Raw genomic sequence first — 17,155 nt, forward strand, 5'->3', positions numbered from 1 at the left:
TCTCCATGATCAAGGCTCCCTCCCCTCCAGAGCACATGCAGTTCTTTTCTGCCCTGAATAAACTCTCTGCAGTTCCTACATTTAACAATGTGGCCATTTTTCTCCCTCTAAATGTGCAGTTTATTTTCTCAGCCCTCAGATCAATTTTTTGGGTGCTCAGAATGATTTGATATTTATCTAGCTATGTTGAAGGGACAAGGCAAGCATAGGATCCCTCTACTCCTTCACCACCTTAACTCTTCCCCCCCCTCTAATTCTTTTATTCATCCACTGAGATAATCATGTTTCTCTTCTCCACATTGCTGATATGGTAAGTTACATTGATATTTGAACTATTGAATCAGACTTGTATTGCATGGGTGGCCCCTAATTAGTCTTGATGTTTTGTTCTTTTAATATGTTCTCAGATTTCATTTTGAAGTGTTTGTTGAAGGTTTTTAAATATACTTTATTCTTATTTTGTATTAAACTTTTGGTTTTGAGATTAAAAAAAGTAATTACAAAGATCTTATTGTGGTAATCATTTTACAATATATGCATGTCAAGTCATTATATGGAATACCTTAAACTTATACACAGGTGTTTGTCAGTTATATCTCAATAATAATGGGGAAAATAATTACACACACAAGCACACCACAACCCATGCTTGACATGCACACTCCAATCAAATGTAGACACACTTGTATACCCCAGGCACACTCATATATCCAACATATTTCTACACTACCATGCTACACATGCACAACACACTCAAGACACCCACACACTACCCACATGCCACATATTCACACACCTCACAGAGCCCCCCCACCCCGCCCACCACTCTCCATTCTGCTAGAACAGTGACTATAGCTCTTACCTCCTACACAAACAAAGTAACTCTCCCCAGCCATAATTTCATGACAGGAATTTACCACCAGCTGGAAATAGAGAGAGGGGTGGCAGGTCAGGGATAGTGACATGGGGGGAGGGACATGGTGAGAAGCCATCCCATTGCTCTTCTCACATTTAGCCCACACTCACCATGTTAACGATGTCTTCCAGGGACTCGAATCCACTGTTTACCCCATAAAATTGGTCATTTCTTTCTACAATGTCTTTTAGCTACAAGAGAGAGGAGGCACTTTGGGCACATGGCCTGGGCTTGAGGACAAAGAAATCTCCACCCCAGAAGACAGTCTCTTCCCTTATGCCATATTAGACTCCAAGAGCCAGACCCTGCTGTCAGGCAGCAGCCCACACTTATGGAAGGGAAAGCTCTTCTGCCTCCACTGCTGGTGGGCAGGTTTTACACGCTGTTATTCATTTCTGGAGTGGCTATCTGCTGTCCAGACACCGGGGTGGGTTACAGGACCACCTTTGGGAAAGCTGACTTTGAAAGCATACCCCACTTGGGCTCGCAAGGGGCACCAGGTTACCTGTTCTGAATTACCTGGTCATTCTTATAGTCTTTTACACCCACAGAATAAACTTTGGCGCCCCTTTCACGAGCCTTCTCAGCCTAAGAGAAAGAACCCTTTGAGTAGAAAGTACCAAATACATGGGGCAAAACGCTGGTACTGATGGGTTGGACTCACTTCAGACTTAGTCTTCTCAAATGTCCTTGGTGTCAGTGGTCCTGCGGTCAGACCAATAATCAGACTGGGAGCATTGTTGCCTGCAGGGGAAATGGGGAGTAACTTCATTGGTAAAGATACACAAAGTGACTCTCTGCAGGCTGCTGGGGCCACAACACTGCTCCCCATACTTCCTCCTCCAAGGAAGAAGTGCCCAGACCTGAGCACCTGCCATCAGAAGTGCCTGGAGAGCTAGCATCCCAGTCCTGGAGGGAGAAGGAGACTTCTCTCTCTTAGATGAAGACAGTTCTGGGTAGAGCACAGCCTTTTCCAGTGTTGGAGACACAGTTACAGGACATCAGCCGAAGGGAAAGAACTGAAGGAAAAAGGAGCCAGGGCCAGAAATGTGATACAGACAAAGTGTGGGCGGCAAAGGGTAAACCCAGCTCTTTTTTTCTGAAAATGGAATCCTTCTGCTCTTGGTTTCCCTGGCTTCCTTTTTTCTTGTTCAGGCAGCCCAAGTGTTGGTCAAGCACCTCACAGTTACCAAGAGCCTAGAAAGTACACACATGATCCCATGTGGTTCTGAGACTCATCACTGGGGGTGGTTTTCATCCTCACTGCACAGAGGAGGAACCTGTGGAACAGAGAGGGCAAGCACCTTGCTCCAAGAGTCAGCGCTAGGAAGGGGCCGAGGAGGGTCTGCACCTTGCTGAGGTCCAGGCCTGGCTCTGTCCCCACACCTGCCCGTAATGAAGTCACCAGGAAGCTTACCTCCATAGATTTCTTTTTCAATCTGCTCATTTGCCTGCAAGGAAATGAAGGAGTGTTGGAGAGGGCGGTGGGAGGGCCCAGGATAATCTAAGAACTCCATAAAGCAGAGATCCTCAGAGCTCTAGATTCGGTACCTTTTTAAATCCTTCATGCATGTTTGCGGCTCCGGTAGGCACTATATTCTGAATTTTTTCAAGACTATTATGTATTTTACTTCTGAAAAAAAAATTAGAAAAGGGGTTGAGGTATAATCTGGGGTTGAATTTACAAGCATCCCAAGCTGTCCTGGAGCCACTGTGCACTGTGAAGACCTGTCTAGTCGGGACAGGATACAAGTCAAGTAGCCTGGTTATGACCTTATGCTCTGTGTCCTCGATATGAACAGGCCTTGCTCAGGCCTTCTCTGTCCCCCATCTGGTGAGCATGGGGTGGGGGGAGGCTGCTCTGCTGCTCCCATGGGTATGGCCTGGCTTTCTCTGCACTCACCACTGTTTCAGGCACACTACCTGGGGGACCCTCAAGAGCCCTGCCTTGACCATCCGTGGTGAACGTGGGGCACACTCATGGATGTGCCACTGTGAATCTGCACTCACAGTGTGACTGGAAGGGCTGCTAGCACCTACCGGGTCCCTTGGGAAGGCACACTCTTCCTTTAGCAGGTAAGGCTGAGTTTGGAAAAGGTCATCCTGCTGATAGCTCTGCTCTGTCCCATCCTCCCCTGTCACAGAATCCTGAGATTGACTTGCACCTGCCCCAAGCCTCTTCCCCTTCTGGATTGGCACCAAAGGAAGGAGAAAGCTCCTTAATGAGAGAACTAGGGCTCCTGGGCTTACATACTCCTGAAGAAAAAGGCCAAAAGCTGGGGAAGTGCCTCGAGGGCTGCCCATGCAGGTGGAGGGGCAGTGCTCCCCTGGCCGCCATGGGTATGTGGCCAGGTGGCTGCTGTTAAGGGGGATTTCACAGGTGGGACTGGGGACCTAGGTTCAGGCTAATCCCATGTGACAAGCTGAGCTGGCACAGCAAGGCTAGGAGAGCTGGGACCCTGAGAGGGCTTCTTACTGTGGGGAGTGGAGATGTTGCTGTGGGGTGAGACCTGAGAGCTCCAGGTCTAGCCCCACCCGGCCCAGGAGGTGAGGCCTGGCACCCATGGCCAGTGGAGATCAAACCAGGTGCTACCCGGCCCAGCAAAAATATTCTCCCTCCTCTTGCCACATTTTGGAAGTTTATTTAACTGAGCCCCCAAATCTGGGGCGACTCTCATGCTTCCCCAGTCTATGGCCCAGGAGCCTCCTGGTCAGGCATATGGTTGCCTGAGCCAGTGCCCTTAAGGGAGTGCTGCCCCTCCAGCCCTACTCCTAGCTCTGCATTTGGAAGGAATACAGGCTCCTAACACCCTCAGCTACACTCCTTCCCTTAAAACATTACTTCCTCAGAAAAACATAATTTCATAGTTTCCATGCCCCTGGCCCCATTCCCACTCCTGAACCCTGAATCAGGGAAGACATTACTGTGTTCACGCTCCAGAGAGGACCAGGCGGGTCCTCCCTGAGCCCCCTCCCCGCCACAGCTTCTCACATCTGGGCCCTGAGCCCCCCACCTTGGAGGAGGCAGAGGTCTTACCCTCCCCAGTGGGCAGCTCTTCCTCCAGAGCCCCCTGCCCAGCAGCCCTGCATCTCTCTGCCACCTGCCAGCATCTCTCCCAATGGACTTGCTTCCTTCCACTTTCAACCTACTCAGGTCTCTCTGTCCTGAATGCAAAACCCCACCTATGCACAAATTTGTGCCTCCACTAGTGCTTGGGGCAGCCAGCCCTCTCTCCCTGCTTGTCCTGGAGTCAGGCAGAAGAGTGCTGCTACCTCCAAGCATTGACACCACCACTCTGCTATGCCTGGCTTCTCTCCATGGTCCTGAATGGTAGCTCTGTGCCACAAATATTGGGGCCCATCTAGTCCTAAGAGGTGCTCAACCTCTCTTTGGTGCTTCATTGGGTTCCAGTCATTTGTGTCCATGGGAATCTTAACCTCCTTAACCAGCTATTCAGAAGCTCCATAACTTCCAGACTTTTGCCCAAACTGCTGGGCTCACCATGGCCCACCTAGTACGCAGGCATATGTCTTATCTTCCTCAAGCACCCTATCCCAGCCTGATGTTCAGGACCCCACTCATGGGTTTAGACCCACCAAGGGAGCAAAATTCCCTCCACTGAAAACATCAATGCTTTGTTGCTGCCGATCTCTTCCTCCCTGGTTCTGATCTGTCTTCCACCCACCCCTCCTTACACACTGGCTCAGGGCAGAAAGTGACATATAACAACAGTAGGTGTCAGACTCATATCACTGTTCATAAAGGACCTGCACATCTGCTCCCTAAAATCCTGGGAATCCTAGCTAGCCCATTCTAAGAAAAGGGAAGAGCATGGAGGGAAGAACTCAGGACAGCTGTAGGTCAGGGCTTAGAGGGGTGGAGAGGTCTAGCAGCACATAGTCTGCCAGTGTCAGTGCAGCCAGGGGTCAGAGAGAGCTGGGGGCCCAAAGCTAAGGATCAGGGTGCACAAGGAAAGAAGTCCAGGCCAGCCCAGTCTGCACACCAGTGGGCTCCCCACTGTGGTTTCAGGGAACCCCTCAGCCTCTTAGCTCTCCCTGAGACCTGGTTTCCTAGGTCTGCCATTGGGGATCATATCAGCGCTTACCTGTCAGGGGTAAGATTCATGATGGTGTGGCTCTGTGTGGAGTAGGTGATTAAGGACATCCTCATTTTTGAACTGTGGAGGAAGCATGTGCTTGTGAGACGCTATCAACACAGGCTCGAAATGAAACCAATGAAGCTCAGAAAAACAAGGCTCAAGGCAGCCAATGAGGGGGTCTATGTCAATTTCTATACTTCCCACCACAACTCTTCTGCTTTGGGACCCATTTCCCAAACCTGAAAGTTGCCGTAAATTTAGTGAAAAATTTTTTAGACTGTAAGATGTGTGGCCTCCTTAGAATAGAATGCCAAGATGGCATCCTGATCCATTCTTACACTCTTACATTCTTACAGTATTCCAAAAGACAGACAGACAGACAGACACACATACACACACACACACACACACACACACACACACACCCCAAGCCATGTGAACAGTACATTGCAAGGAGATAGACACCTGCACATTCCTGCATGAGGGGTTCCCCCTGGTCTCTCTTCTACATTCTTTGGACCTTCATTCCTTTCTCTCCTAACTCCTTCTGTACTTCCTTCTCTTGTCAAAGAAATTAATTCTCTTTCTTGGCAGCCATTTATCTAAATCCCTCTCTTTCCATCCTCTGGCCACTGTCTTCTGGCCTGTTGACCCTCATTATCACTTAGATAAATTGGTACAATAGGTCCCTAGCTGAACTTCTTATTGTTCTTGGCTCTTGATCCAGCTCATTTTATCCACTATAATAAGAATTCTTTTCTTGAAGCACAACCTCGATCATGTGAGACCCCTGCTCAAAAATCCTATACCCACCTATTGCGCACAGCAGGAAATTCAAGCTTGTGGTCTGGCATAATGAGCCCCTATGTTCTTGGCTTTTGGCTTACTTGTCCAGCCTCATCTCTGGGTCTTCTCCTGACTAAACCTACTCTGCAGCCAAACAGACTATTCCCATCACAAGAAGCCTCTTTGATGGTTCCTGTTATCCTGTCTTCCCCTATCTTTCAAGGCCTAGTTCAAATGTCCACATCTTCTAGGTAGCTATCCTTGGCTTTTTCTCTAGGAATTCTTGCTTTTTCCTCCATATTGCCATGCAAGACTTTTGTCCCTTTCTCTTGGCCTTCAGCATCATTTAACCAGGTTTTCGGTTACTGAGTCAGTCTGCTTTAACTTCCTCTCCAAGCCTGTAAAGTCCTCAGAAGCAGACTGTGTCCCCCTTAATGTGGACTGACTCTCCAGCAAGAGTCAGTGAAAGCTGCTAAGAACTAATGGAATCAGTGTGATTTTCCTTTTTCCCTTTTTCAGAACACCACCATGGGCTCTGTGCTCCTGGCCTGAGGGACTCCCATGCCCACTGAGTCTAAGCAGCTGTGTACCCGTCTGGCAGAAGAAAATACCCTGGAGCATGGAGAAGCCTTACTTTGGAAACCTCTTCACCAGATCATCCACAAATTTATAAATGTCCTTCCAAATGCTGTTTGCATTGTCTGACCTGAAAACAAAGACTTGAGTCAGAGGGATGAAAGACAATCATCAGGAAAGCAGTTTCTGTCCCCACCTCCCATAGTCCCTTTAGCAAGCTCCTCTGCATCCCACATAACTGAAGCCTGCCACATACCCACCACCCTGGTGGTGATTTTCATCAGTGTGAATGGTGGGGAGGTTGAATAACCAGGCCTGTGTCCTTGGGACCAAGTGACTTTCATGGATTAAGGACTTTGGGTGGCAAACCAGGATGGTTGGTTTGGCCATGGTAGGGAGACAAGAAATGAAGGAGGATGCATTCATTGGAAAACACATTCTGATTTTGAAATGTTGGCACTCTTGGCCCCCCACTTCCCTTTGGAATAACCATTAACACTGTCCTCTTCTACCCCTTAAAGGTGTGTAGTGGGATGCAAGACAGGGTTTTCTTGCATCACATTCCATCAAATACCTCTGGAAAGCAATACATCTAGGCTGAGAGAGTGACCCAAGCTTTCCCTGTAATTCTTTAATGGACTCTGGATTCTTGGGTATCAGAGCTATCCTGACATACCTCCTTAGGTTGGGGATCCATTTGTAGGCCAAAGTCTGACCTGCCAACCATTCCTCATGACACACACACAGATTCTGTTCATACTTTCATGTTTTCCAGCACTCACAGAGTAGGAAAAGACATTCCCAACAGGAGCCTGCACCTCAGGCAAGGGAGGCTATGCTACTCAGACTATTTAATTTCCCTTCATCCTTCAAAGCTGAGCCACTCTAGACACAGAAGGCCTATTCCAGCACCACTGCAAGGGGAGAGATAGGAATAGACCTAGGATACTGATCTTCTGTCACCATCATGCTCTGACCAGCAGGGAAAGCCACAGGAAAAGCCACTTCCTCTTCTAATTTTCAGTTTCTCACACTCATAGGCTCCCACTTTAGTTCCTAGTTGGTGAAGATGCTCAAGCAGGTTAGAGCCTTATGATGTCTCCTTCTGTCTAAGCAGGAAGCCCTTAAATGAGTCTTACCAGCTCAGGGTTCAATGATCTTTGCAATCCAACATCTCTATAGTTCTGCACTATTCCAGGTTATGATTGGCAAATGTGAGGGTCACTAAGAGTCTTGGTCAAGATCCTATGGATGTTAAGGGGTAAAACTGTCTGATTCCCTGGCCTGGATTCTTTTTCTGGATCTGACAGTTCATGTCATGTGAATTCGAGGAACCCACAAGGAGGCCCTTCCTCTTTCCTCCAGTGATAACTTTGTCAATAAACATCCTAAATGTCATATTTATATGTGTGGTCCTCATATCCAAGGACATCTTCCCTTTATCATTTTTACTGCCTCCTCTAAGTTTCATCTAAAACTATCAACAGATGGTGAGGAAACTAAGAATAGATGATTATAACTATGTCAGGATGATCATTCATAGAGCACTATTTATGAAGCACTTTATATGCATTATTTCCAATTCCAAATCAATCCAATGATATTAGCATCATTCCTATTTTACAGATGAAAAAACAGGCTCTCGCAGGTCAAGGAATTTGGCACAATTTCCATGAATAGCATGGATATGAACCCAGATCTTCCAGCAAAGCCCATGCTCTACCTATTGGACTTGGGAGACTGGGGTGACACTGCTGTACCAACAGTTGCTGGGAGCATAGCAATAGACTCTGACAACTTACCCACAATACAGACTTTCTCATGGAAGCTCCACAATAAACTACAACAAAGGCAATTCCTCTCCTAACCAATGGTAATCCTTTTCACTTTCTTTCTCCCTACTACTCTCCTCTGTTCTCCCCCAGAGTGAAGAGGATCTTCCAAAGAAGATTCACAGGATAAGAGTCTTCAACCCATCTACCAGCCCTGGAAAAGTTTGTGATGATTTTGAAGGAAGGTCTAGCTTCTAGAACACAGAAGAATGTGAGTGCTCTTGTGTAGTGGGAAAAACCACAAGGATATAAGTACCTAGGAGAGAGGCAGTATGGAAAAGAGCAACCACATGGAGCTCCAGCACACAGAGCTCCAATCATGTTTTATCACCCCACACTGAAATGAGAATGGAGAGATGGGGATAACCAGACATTTGAGGGCATCTCTACTGTTGAAGATTGAGTCTAAAATATCTTACTGATGTCACTACTCTGGGGGAATGGAAAGAGTGGGGAAGATCCATGTAGGAGAGCTGAACTATAAGAAAACTAAATTCTCTTCTTTCCTAGGCAGAAGTCAAAGTGTTTGCTTTTAAATTTATGTTCAAGCATTTTTTGACAAATGAAAAAAATGAAAGTACAAACGAAAACTAATAGCATAGAGGATGTCAGCAAAAAGGCAGATTCTGAAACTCCAAGCCTTCATTCCCCAATAATAACATTCCAAAAAAAAAAAATAACCAAAAGCTTTCTTCACCAACTTTCTACTCTGTAGGAGCTCTACAAAACAATCAAAGGTTTATAGCAATAAAGAAAATGCCCAAATCAAGAAACAGTCTCTTCAAATGACAGGTAAGATTTGTGGCATTTTTAATCATTCTTTCCCCACTCTCTTTCTAGCCTGGTGGCAGTTTTGGTCTTGATCTGTAGCCCAGTTCAAAGTTCTCCTTGAACCAGAGGGGACAGCATGGACCTTACTCACAAATTACTGTGTACATCTCTTCTAACCTGGCTGGGGTCAATTAGAATGTACAAAAGCAGGTGTGGACAAAGGTACATCTAAAAAGCCACATGTATGCCCAGTCAGAAGCATGCTTAGAAAAATCCCATAAAAACCCTTAAGCTTTCACTTTGGGCTGATTTCTAGGCTCTGAGCAAGCCTAACTAAGTGGTAAAGGAATGCCCACCAAAGTACCATTTGCAAACACACTGGTTGATGTGTTTGTTCTCTGTGTTTTGTTTTGAATTTTTGTGCTGTTTTATGTTTGCTCTAGCTCCTGGCATTCAAGGAAATCTCTGTCAAAACCTTAGCTGAATGTGAGCTAAAGGAACAAACACTCCAGTAATCACATACAAGGATATTGTTACATTCTTTACAAAAAATGTTTGGAAATCTCACAAAAGAAACAAAAATCTACACACTTGTACCATAGATAACAAAAGCAAAAGCAATCTAGTATCCATGGGGAATTCTGATTTCCAGAGTACCAAATTAAAATAATAAAACACTAGGGGAGGCTCGGTGGCTCAGTTGGGTAAGCATCCAACTTCAGCTCAGGTCATGATCTCACGGTTTGTGAGTTTAAGCCCCATGTTGGGATCTGTGCCCACAGCTCAGAGCCTGGAGCCTGCTTCAGATTCTGTGTCTCTTCCTCTCTCTGTCCCTCCCCATGCCCATGCTCTGTCTCTGTCTCTCAATAAATAAACATTAAAAAAATATTTTTTAAAAAATAATAAAACACCCAATTTTTAACAAAAATAAATCACAAAACATACAAAGAAATAGGAGAGCATGGCTCATTCAAAGGAACTAAATATAGAGAGCCAAAGCATAAGAGACTCTTAAAAACTGAGAACAAACTGAGGGTTGATGGGGGGTGGGAGGGAGGGGAGGGTGGGTGATGGGTATTGAGGAGGGCACCTTTTTGGGATGAGCACTGGGTGTTGTATGGAAACCAATTTGACAATAAATTTCATATTTAAAAAAAACAAAGGTACTAAATATAAATTTGCAGAAACCAACCCTGAGGAAGCCAAGACATCAGACTTAATAGGCAAAGGCTTAAAGCAACTATCTTAAATATGCTCAGAGGTAAGGGAAAAGTAAGGACTAAGAATCAAGGAAATCAGGAAAATGATATATGAACAAAATGAGAATATCAACAAAAAACTAATTATTAAAAAACACAAATCTGAAGGTGAAATTTGCAATAATTTTATTGAAAAAATTATTACAGTGGTTCAGTAGCATATTTGAGCATACACAGCAAAAAATCTGGGAAGCTGAGGATAGGAAAATTGAAATTTTCAAGTGTCAGGAGTAGAAAGAAAAAAGAATGAAGAAAAATGATAAGCATCTTTGGGACCTACATGAAACCATGAAACAGACCAATATCTACCTTCAGGAATCCTAGAAATAGGTAAGAGAAAAGAACGTAAACATTATTTGAAGAAATAGCAGCAAAAAAATGTCCAAAATTGAATATTATTCAGCCATAAAAATGATTGAAATCTTGCCATTTGCAACAAAATGGATATATCTAGAGAGTATAAATGCTAAGTGAAATAAATCAGGCAGAGAAAGACAAACACCATATGATTTCACTGGTATGTGGAATTTAAGAAACAAAGAAACAAGCAAACAAAACAAAGGAAAAGAAGAGCCAAACCAAAAAAACAGACTCTTAACTGCAGAGAATAAACAGATGGTTTTCAGAGGGGAGGCGGGTGACAGACGGGTGAAATAGGTGAAGGGGATTAAAAGCACAGTTATCTTGATGAGCACTGAATGAAGTATAGAATTGTTGAATTACTATATTGTACACCTACAATTAATATAACACTATATGTTAACTATACTAGAATTAATTTTTTAAAGTACATGATTGTATGAAGTATATAAATCAACCTATCCAAGAACCTCAACGAACTTCAACTGTGATAAACTAAAGAGACCCACCCTAAGACATATTATAATAAACCTACTGAAAGACAAAGACAACAAAAGAATCTTGAGCAGGAAGGAAGACTTGTAACATGCAGGTTGTCCTCACTAAGATTATTTCTCATCAGAAACCTTGGAGGACAGAAGGTAGTAGAGAAAATATTTAAAGTGATGAAAGGAAAAAAAATCAAATTAGAATGCCAAATTCTACAAAACTGTCCTTTGTAGGTAATAGAGAAATTTAGATATTCACAGATAAACAAAAGATGAGGGAGTCCATTTCCAATGGACCTGCCCTAACATTAAGTAATGTTAAAAGAACCATACAGATTAAACAGGAGGGCACTAACCAGTAACTTGAAGTTATATGAACATAAAAAGATACAGACTTAGCTTTCTGGTAAAGATAAATACAAGAGCAAATATAAAAGCTAGCATCATTGTAATCATGGTTTGTAACTGAGCATTTACTCTCTATAGAATTCAAAAGAAATGCATTGAAGTCATTAGAAATCTGTTACTGGGCACACAATGTGTAAAGCTGTAATTTGTGACACTGATAACACAAAGGAGGGGTTGTAGCAGCTTAGGAGTAGAGTTTTTATATGTGATTAAAGTTAAGATGGCATTAATTATAATTAGATTGCTATAAATTTAGCATATTACAGTTAGTGGTCATGTAATCATAGAGAAAATATCTATAATAGAATGCACAGAGGAAATGAGAAGGGGATAAAAACTTGATTATTCTATTTTGTACTAATAAGTTTTGATTCCCTTCCCAGAAGTAGGCAGTAAAGGAGAAAATAAGGAGCAAAAGGGCCTAAGACAAACATAAAATAAACAGCAAAATGGCAGAAGTATGTCCTTCCATATAGCAATTATTTTAAATGTAAATGGATTAAACTATCCAGACAAAAGGGATAGATTGGCAGAATAGATGAAAGAAAGATCTAAGTGTATGCTATCTACAAGAGACTCACTTTGGATGTAAGGACATAAATAGGTTGAAAGTGAAAGAATGCAAAGATATTCAAGGCAAACTGAAACCCAAAGAGAGCTGGGTAACTATATTATATAAAATAGACATTAAATAAGAAACTGTTATAAATAACAAAGGACATTATATATTCATAAAAGGGTCAAATAATCAAGCCAGTAAAACAGCTATAAACAGATATTCACCAAACATTGAAGCTCCAAAATTTATGAGGCTAACATTGACAGAATTTAAGAGGGAATTAGAAATCTCTACAATAAAGATTGAAGACTTCAATACTCTACTTTCAATAATGGACAGAGAAACTAGACAAAATATCAGGAAATGGATAAGGGAATTGAGGATGTGAACAACACTCTAAACCAGTTGTACCTAACAGATATGTAAAGAACACTCTATGTGACAACAGCAAAATGCATTTTCCTCAAACGCTTGTGAAATTTTCTCCAAGGTAGAGAATATAGGCCACAGAACAAGTCTTAACAAATTTAAAATGATGTAAACAATTCAACAAAGAGATAGAAACCATAAAAATAAATCATGCAGAAATCCTGGAGCTGAAGAATATAATGACTGCACTGAAATATTCAATAGAGAATTTCAATAGCAGACTCGAAGAAGCAGAATAAACAATCAATGAACTAGAAGATAGGACATTTGAAATTATCAGTCAGAGAAGCAAAAAGAAAAGAGAATAAAAAAGAATAAGGAAAGCCTACAGGGCTTATGAGAAATCAACAAAGGAAACAATACAGGTATTATGGAAATACTAAAAGAAGAAAAACAGAAAGGGACAGAAAGTATATTTAAAGCAATAATGGCTGAAAACTTCCCAAACATGGAGAAAAAATAGAAATCCAGCTTCAAGAGGTGCAATGCACTCCAAATAGGTTAAGCCTAACAATGGTTACACCAGACACATTATATTTAATTTTAATAAGTCAAAGACAAAGAGAGACTTTTGGGAGCAGCAAGAGAAAAACACAGTCACATATAAGGGAACGTACCATAAAACTGTCAGAAGATGTCTCAACAGAAACTTTCTAGGTCAGGAGAGAACGAAATGATATATTCAAAATAATTAAAGAAAAAAATTGTCAACCAGAATACTATACTGAACAATTCTGTTTTTCAGAAATGAAGTAGAGATAAAGACTTTCCTGAATAACAACAAAAGAAGGTAAGAGAGTTCATCATCACTAGACTTGCCTTATAAGAAATGCTATAGGGAGTTCTTCAAGTAGAAATAAAATAATGCTACTTAAATAATAAAAACATAACATTGGTATAAAATCCATTGATAATACTAAATATATATTCAGAGTCACATTGTCTAATAAATTGGTGGTTCATAATTCACTCACAAGTCTAATTTAAAAGTTAAAAAACAGACATAATAAAATTATTCATAACCACAGCAATTTGTTATTGGATACACAGTATAAAAATGAATAAGTTGTAATATCAATAACCTTAATGTGATGGAAAGAGGTAAAAGTATATAAAGTTTAGTTAATGGTAGCCAAGTTAAGTTGTCAGGTTATATGTCAGGTAATGTTATAAATATAAGATATTTTATGTAAGCCTCATCATAACTACAAAAACAACAACATACGGTTGGCCTTTGAACAACATAGGAGTTAGGGGTGCTGACCCCCCAATGCAGTTGAAAATCTATGTTGTTAAAAAAAACACAAGCCCCAAATAGCATCACTTAGGTTAAGGTCCCAAGTCAGTAAACCAAGACAATATTTTTAAAAAAATTTTTTTAAATGTTTATTTTTGAGAGACACAGAGAGTATGAGATGGAGGGAGGGGGAGGGAGAGAGAGAGAGTGGGATACACAGAATCTGAAGCAGGATCCAGGCTCTGAGCTGCCAGCACAGAGCCTGATCCAGGGCTCAAATCCACGAACTGTGAGATCATGACCTGAGCTCAAGTCGGATGCTTATCCAACTGAGCCACCCAGACACCCCAAACCAAGACAATATTTAACCTAACTCAGTTTCAACCCCCCATAAATGTAACCATTAACTAGTCACCATGAAGATTTCGTGGTCAGCACTGATAGATCCCTTCTGTTCCTCCTAGGAGTGAAATCTTGCCTAAAACAATGAATTCTTTGCTAATAATTTCCATTTTCCTACATCCTTTCTACATTTATTTTTAAAATGTTTATTTATTTATTTATTTATTTATTTATTTATTTATTTATTTTTTAGAGAGAGAATGAGTGTGTGCATGCATGGGTGCAAGTGGGGGAGGGGCAGAGAGAGTGGGAGAGAGAATCCCAAGCAGGCTCTGCACTGTCAGCATGGAGCCCAACATGGGGCTCAATCTCACCAATTGTGAGATCATGAGCTGAGCCAAAATCAACAGTTGGACTCTTAACCAACTGAGCCACCCAAGCCCCTCTATTCCTTTATACATTAAAAAACCTTTCCTTTTCTGTAGCCCTCTGGATCTCCCCTCTACTTGCTAGATGGGGTACTGCCTGATTCATGATTTTTTTTAAAAATAAATTCCAATTAGATCTTTAAAATTTATTTGGTTGAATTTTTGTTATTTGACAGCATATAACATTTGACTCACCCAAAACTTAACTACTAATAGCCTACTGTTGACTAGGAGCCTTACTGATAACATAAATAGTTGATAAACACATATTATGTATTTATATGTACTATATACTATATTCTTAAGATAACATAAGCTAGATAAAAGAAAATGTTAAGAAAATCATAAGGAAGAGAAAATACAATTATAGTACCACATAGTATTTATGAAAAAAATCCACATATAAGTAGATGTTTATACCTGTGTTGTTCAAGGGTCAACTGTAGTAGTTACACAAAAAAATTATGATAAAAGTCAAAATATACTGTCACAAAAAGTCATCAAATCACAACAGAAGACAAGATAAGAAGGAAAGAACAATGGATTTATCAAACAATCTGAAAACAATTAACAAATGGCAATATAAATGAATTAAATTCTCCAGTCAAAAGACACAGAATGACTGAGTAGATAAAAACATAAAACCAAAACCAATAATAACACAGACCCAATGATACACTGTCTACAAGAGACTTACTTTAGCCTTAGAAACACACATCTTAAAGTAAAGGGATGATAAAAGATATTTCAAGCAAATGGTAACCAAAAGAAAAGAGTGGTAGATATATTTACATCAGACAAAATAGACTTTAAATTTAAAATGGCCAAAAGAGACAAAGAAGGTCATTATATAACGACAAAGGGGTCAATCCATAAGGCAGATATAATAATTGCATATATTTATGCCCCAACATCAGAAAACCTAAATATATAAATCAAATACTAATGGAAATAAAAAGGGAAATAAACAGCAATACCATAATAGTTGGCCCAGGTCTTTAATACCCCATGCTCAACAATAGACGTATCATCCAAAGAACGAATAAGTAAACAACAAATTTTAGTCATACTATAGGTCAAAAGGACCTAAAAGACATCTATAGGATAGTTCATCCATCCATAAGCAGCAGGATACACATTCCTCTCAAGCACACAAGGAACATTTTCCAGGATTGATCATATGTTAGGACACAAAATAAGTCTTAATACATTTAAGAACACTGAAATCACACCAAGAATCTTTTCTCACTGCAATGGTATGAAACTAGTAATCAAACAGGAGGAAAACTGGAAAATTCACAAATGCATGGGAGTGAAGAAAATACTTCTGAACAACCAGTGGATCAAAGAAGAAATTAAAATGGAAAAAAAGTATCTTGAGACAAATGAAAATGGAAACACAATATACCAAAACTTATGAAATGCAGCAAAAGCAGTTCTAAGAGGGACATTTACAGTAATAAACACATACATCAAGGAAAAAGAAGTATTTCAAATAAATCTATCAACTGAATGAATTAGAAAAAGAACAAATTAGAAGCTAAGTCCAGTTTAGTATAGAAAGGAAATAATAAAAAACAGAAATAAGTCAAGATAACAAGAAAAGAATAGAAAATATTAAGACTTGGTTCTTGGAAAAGATAAGCAAAATTGACAAATCTTTAGCTGAACTAACCAAAAGAAAAAAAAAGAGAAGTCCCAAATAAATAAAATTATAAATGAAAGAGGAGAGATTACAACTGATACCACATAAATACAGAGGAACATATGAGATTACTACGAACAACTATATGCCAACAACTGGGCAATCTAGAAGAAATGGATAAATTCCTAGAAACATACAAACTACCAAGACTGAATCAAGAAAAAAGAAAAAACCTAAAGAGACCAGCAATGAGTAAGGAGATTGAATCAGTAATCAAACCCCTCTCAACAAGGAAAAACACAAGAGCAGATGGCTTTACTAATGAACTTTACCAAACATTTAAAGAATTAATGTCAATCCTTCTCACCCTGTTCTAAAAATTGAAGCAAAAGAACACTTCTAAACTCATTTTACAAGGCCATTATTACCCTAATACCAAAGCCAGATAAGTATACTATTAGAAAAGAAAACCACGGACTAAATCTCTGATAAATAAATAAATATATATACAAAATTCCCAACATAATACTAACAAACCAAATTCAGCAACACTTAATAAGATCATACACCATGACCAAGAGGGATTCCTCCCTGGGGTTCAAGGACAGTGCAACATATGCAAATCAATAAGTGGGATACATTGCATTGGTAGAATGAAAGATAAAAATTATATGGTTATTTCAATAGAAGCAGAAAAAGCATTTGACAAAATTGAACATCCATTTATGATAAAAAAAAACACTCAAGAAATTAGGTTTATAGAAATAACACACCTAACATAATATAGGCCATATATGAGAGCCCACAAATAACATCATACTCAATGGTGAAAGTGTGAAAGAAATTCTTCTAAGATAAGGAACAAGACAAAGACGTTTACTCTCATTACTTCTATTCAGCACAGTACTGGAAGTTGTAGCCAGGCAGGAGAAAAAAATAAAAGGTATCAGAATTAAACAGGAAGAAATAAAGCTGTTCTATTTCCAGATGACATATTTTATACCTAAAAAATCTTAAAG

At 40.5% G+C, this 17,155-nt stretch overlaps 1 protein-coding gene across 1 annotated transcript in view; it reads right to left on the reverse strand.

Annotated features, from left to right (window-relative positions):
- Positions 1-17,155, reverse strand: part of LOC123576723 (anthrax toxin receptor-like) — a 61,770-nt gene that overhangs the window by 27,700 nt on the left and 16,915 nt on the right. Inside the window, exons 2-9 of the mRNA XM_045437944.1 lie at positions 6,437-6,508; positions 5,023-5,094; positions 2,468-2,549; positions 2,334-2,367; positions 1,581-1,660; positions 1,436-1,504; positions 1,027-1,107; positions 863-923 (exon numbers count right to left, since the gene is read on the reverse strand). Of these exons, the coding sequence (XP_045293900.1) occupies positions 863-923; positions 1,027-1,107; positions 1,436-1,504; positions 1,581-1,660; positions 2,334-2,367; positions 2,468-2,549; positions 5,023-5,087 (472 nt within the window). The 5' untranslated portion in view covers positions 5,088-5,094; positions 6,437-6,508. The remainder of the gene's footprint in view (positions 1-862; positions 924-1,026; positions 1,108-1,435; positions 1,505-1,580; positions 1,661-2,333; positions 2,368-2,467; positions 2,550-5,022; positions 5,095-6,436; positions 6,509-17,155) is intronic.

The sequence above is a fragment of the Leopardus geoffroyi genome, chromosome D2 (genome assembly GCF_018350155.1).
Source record: "Leopardus geoffroyi isolate Oge1 chromosome D2, O.geoffroyi_Oge1_pat1.0, whole genome shotgun sequence".
Taxonomy (NCBI): Eukaryota; Metazoa; Chordata; class Mammalia; order Carnivora; family Felidae; genus Leopardus; species Leopardus geoffroyi.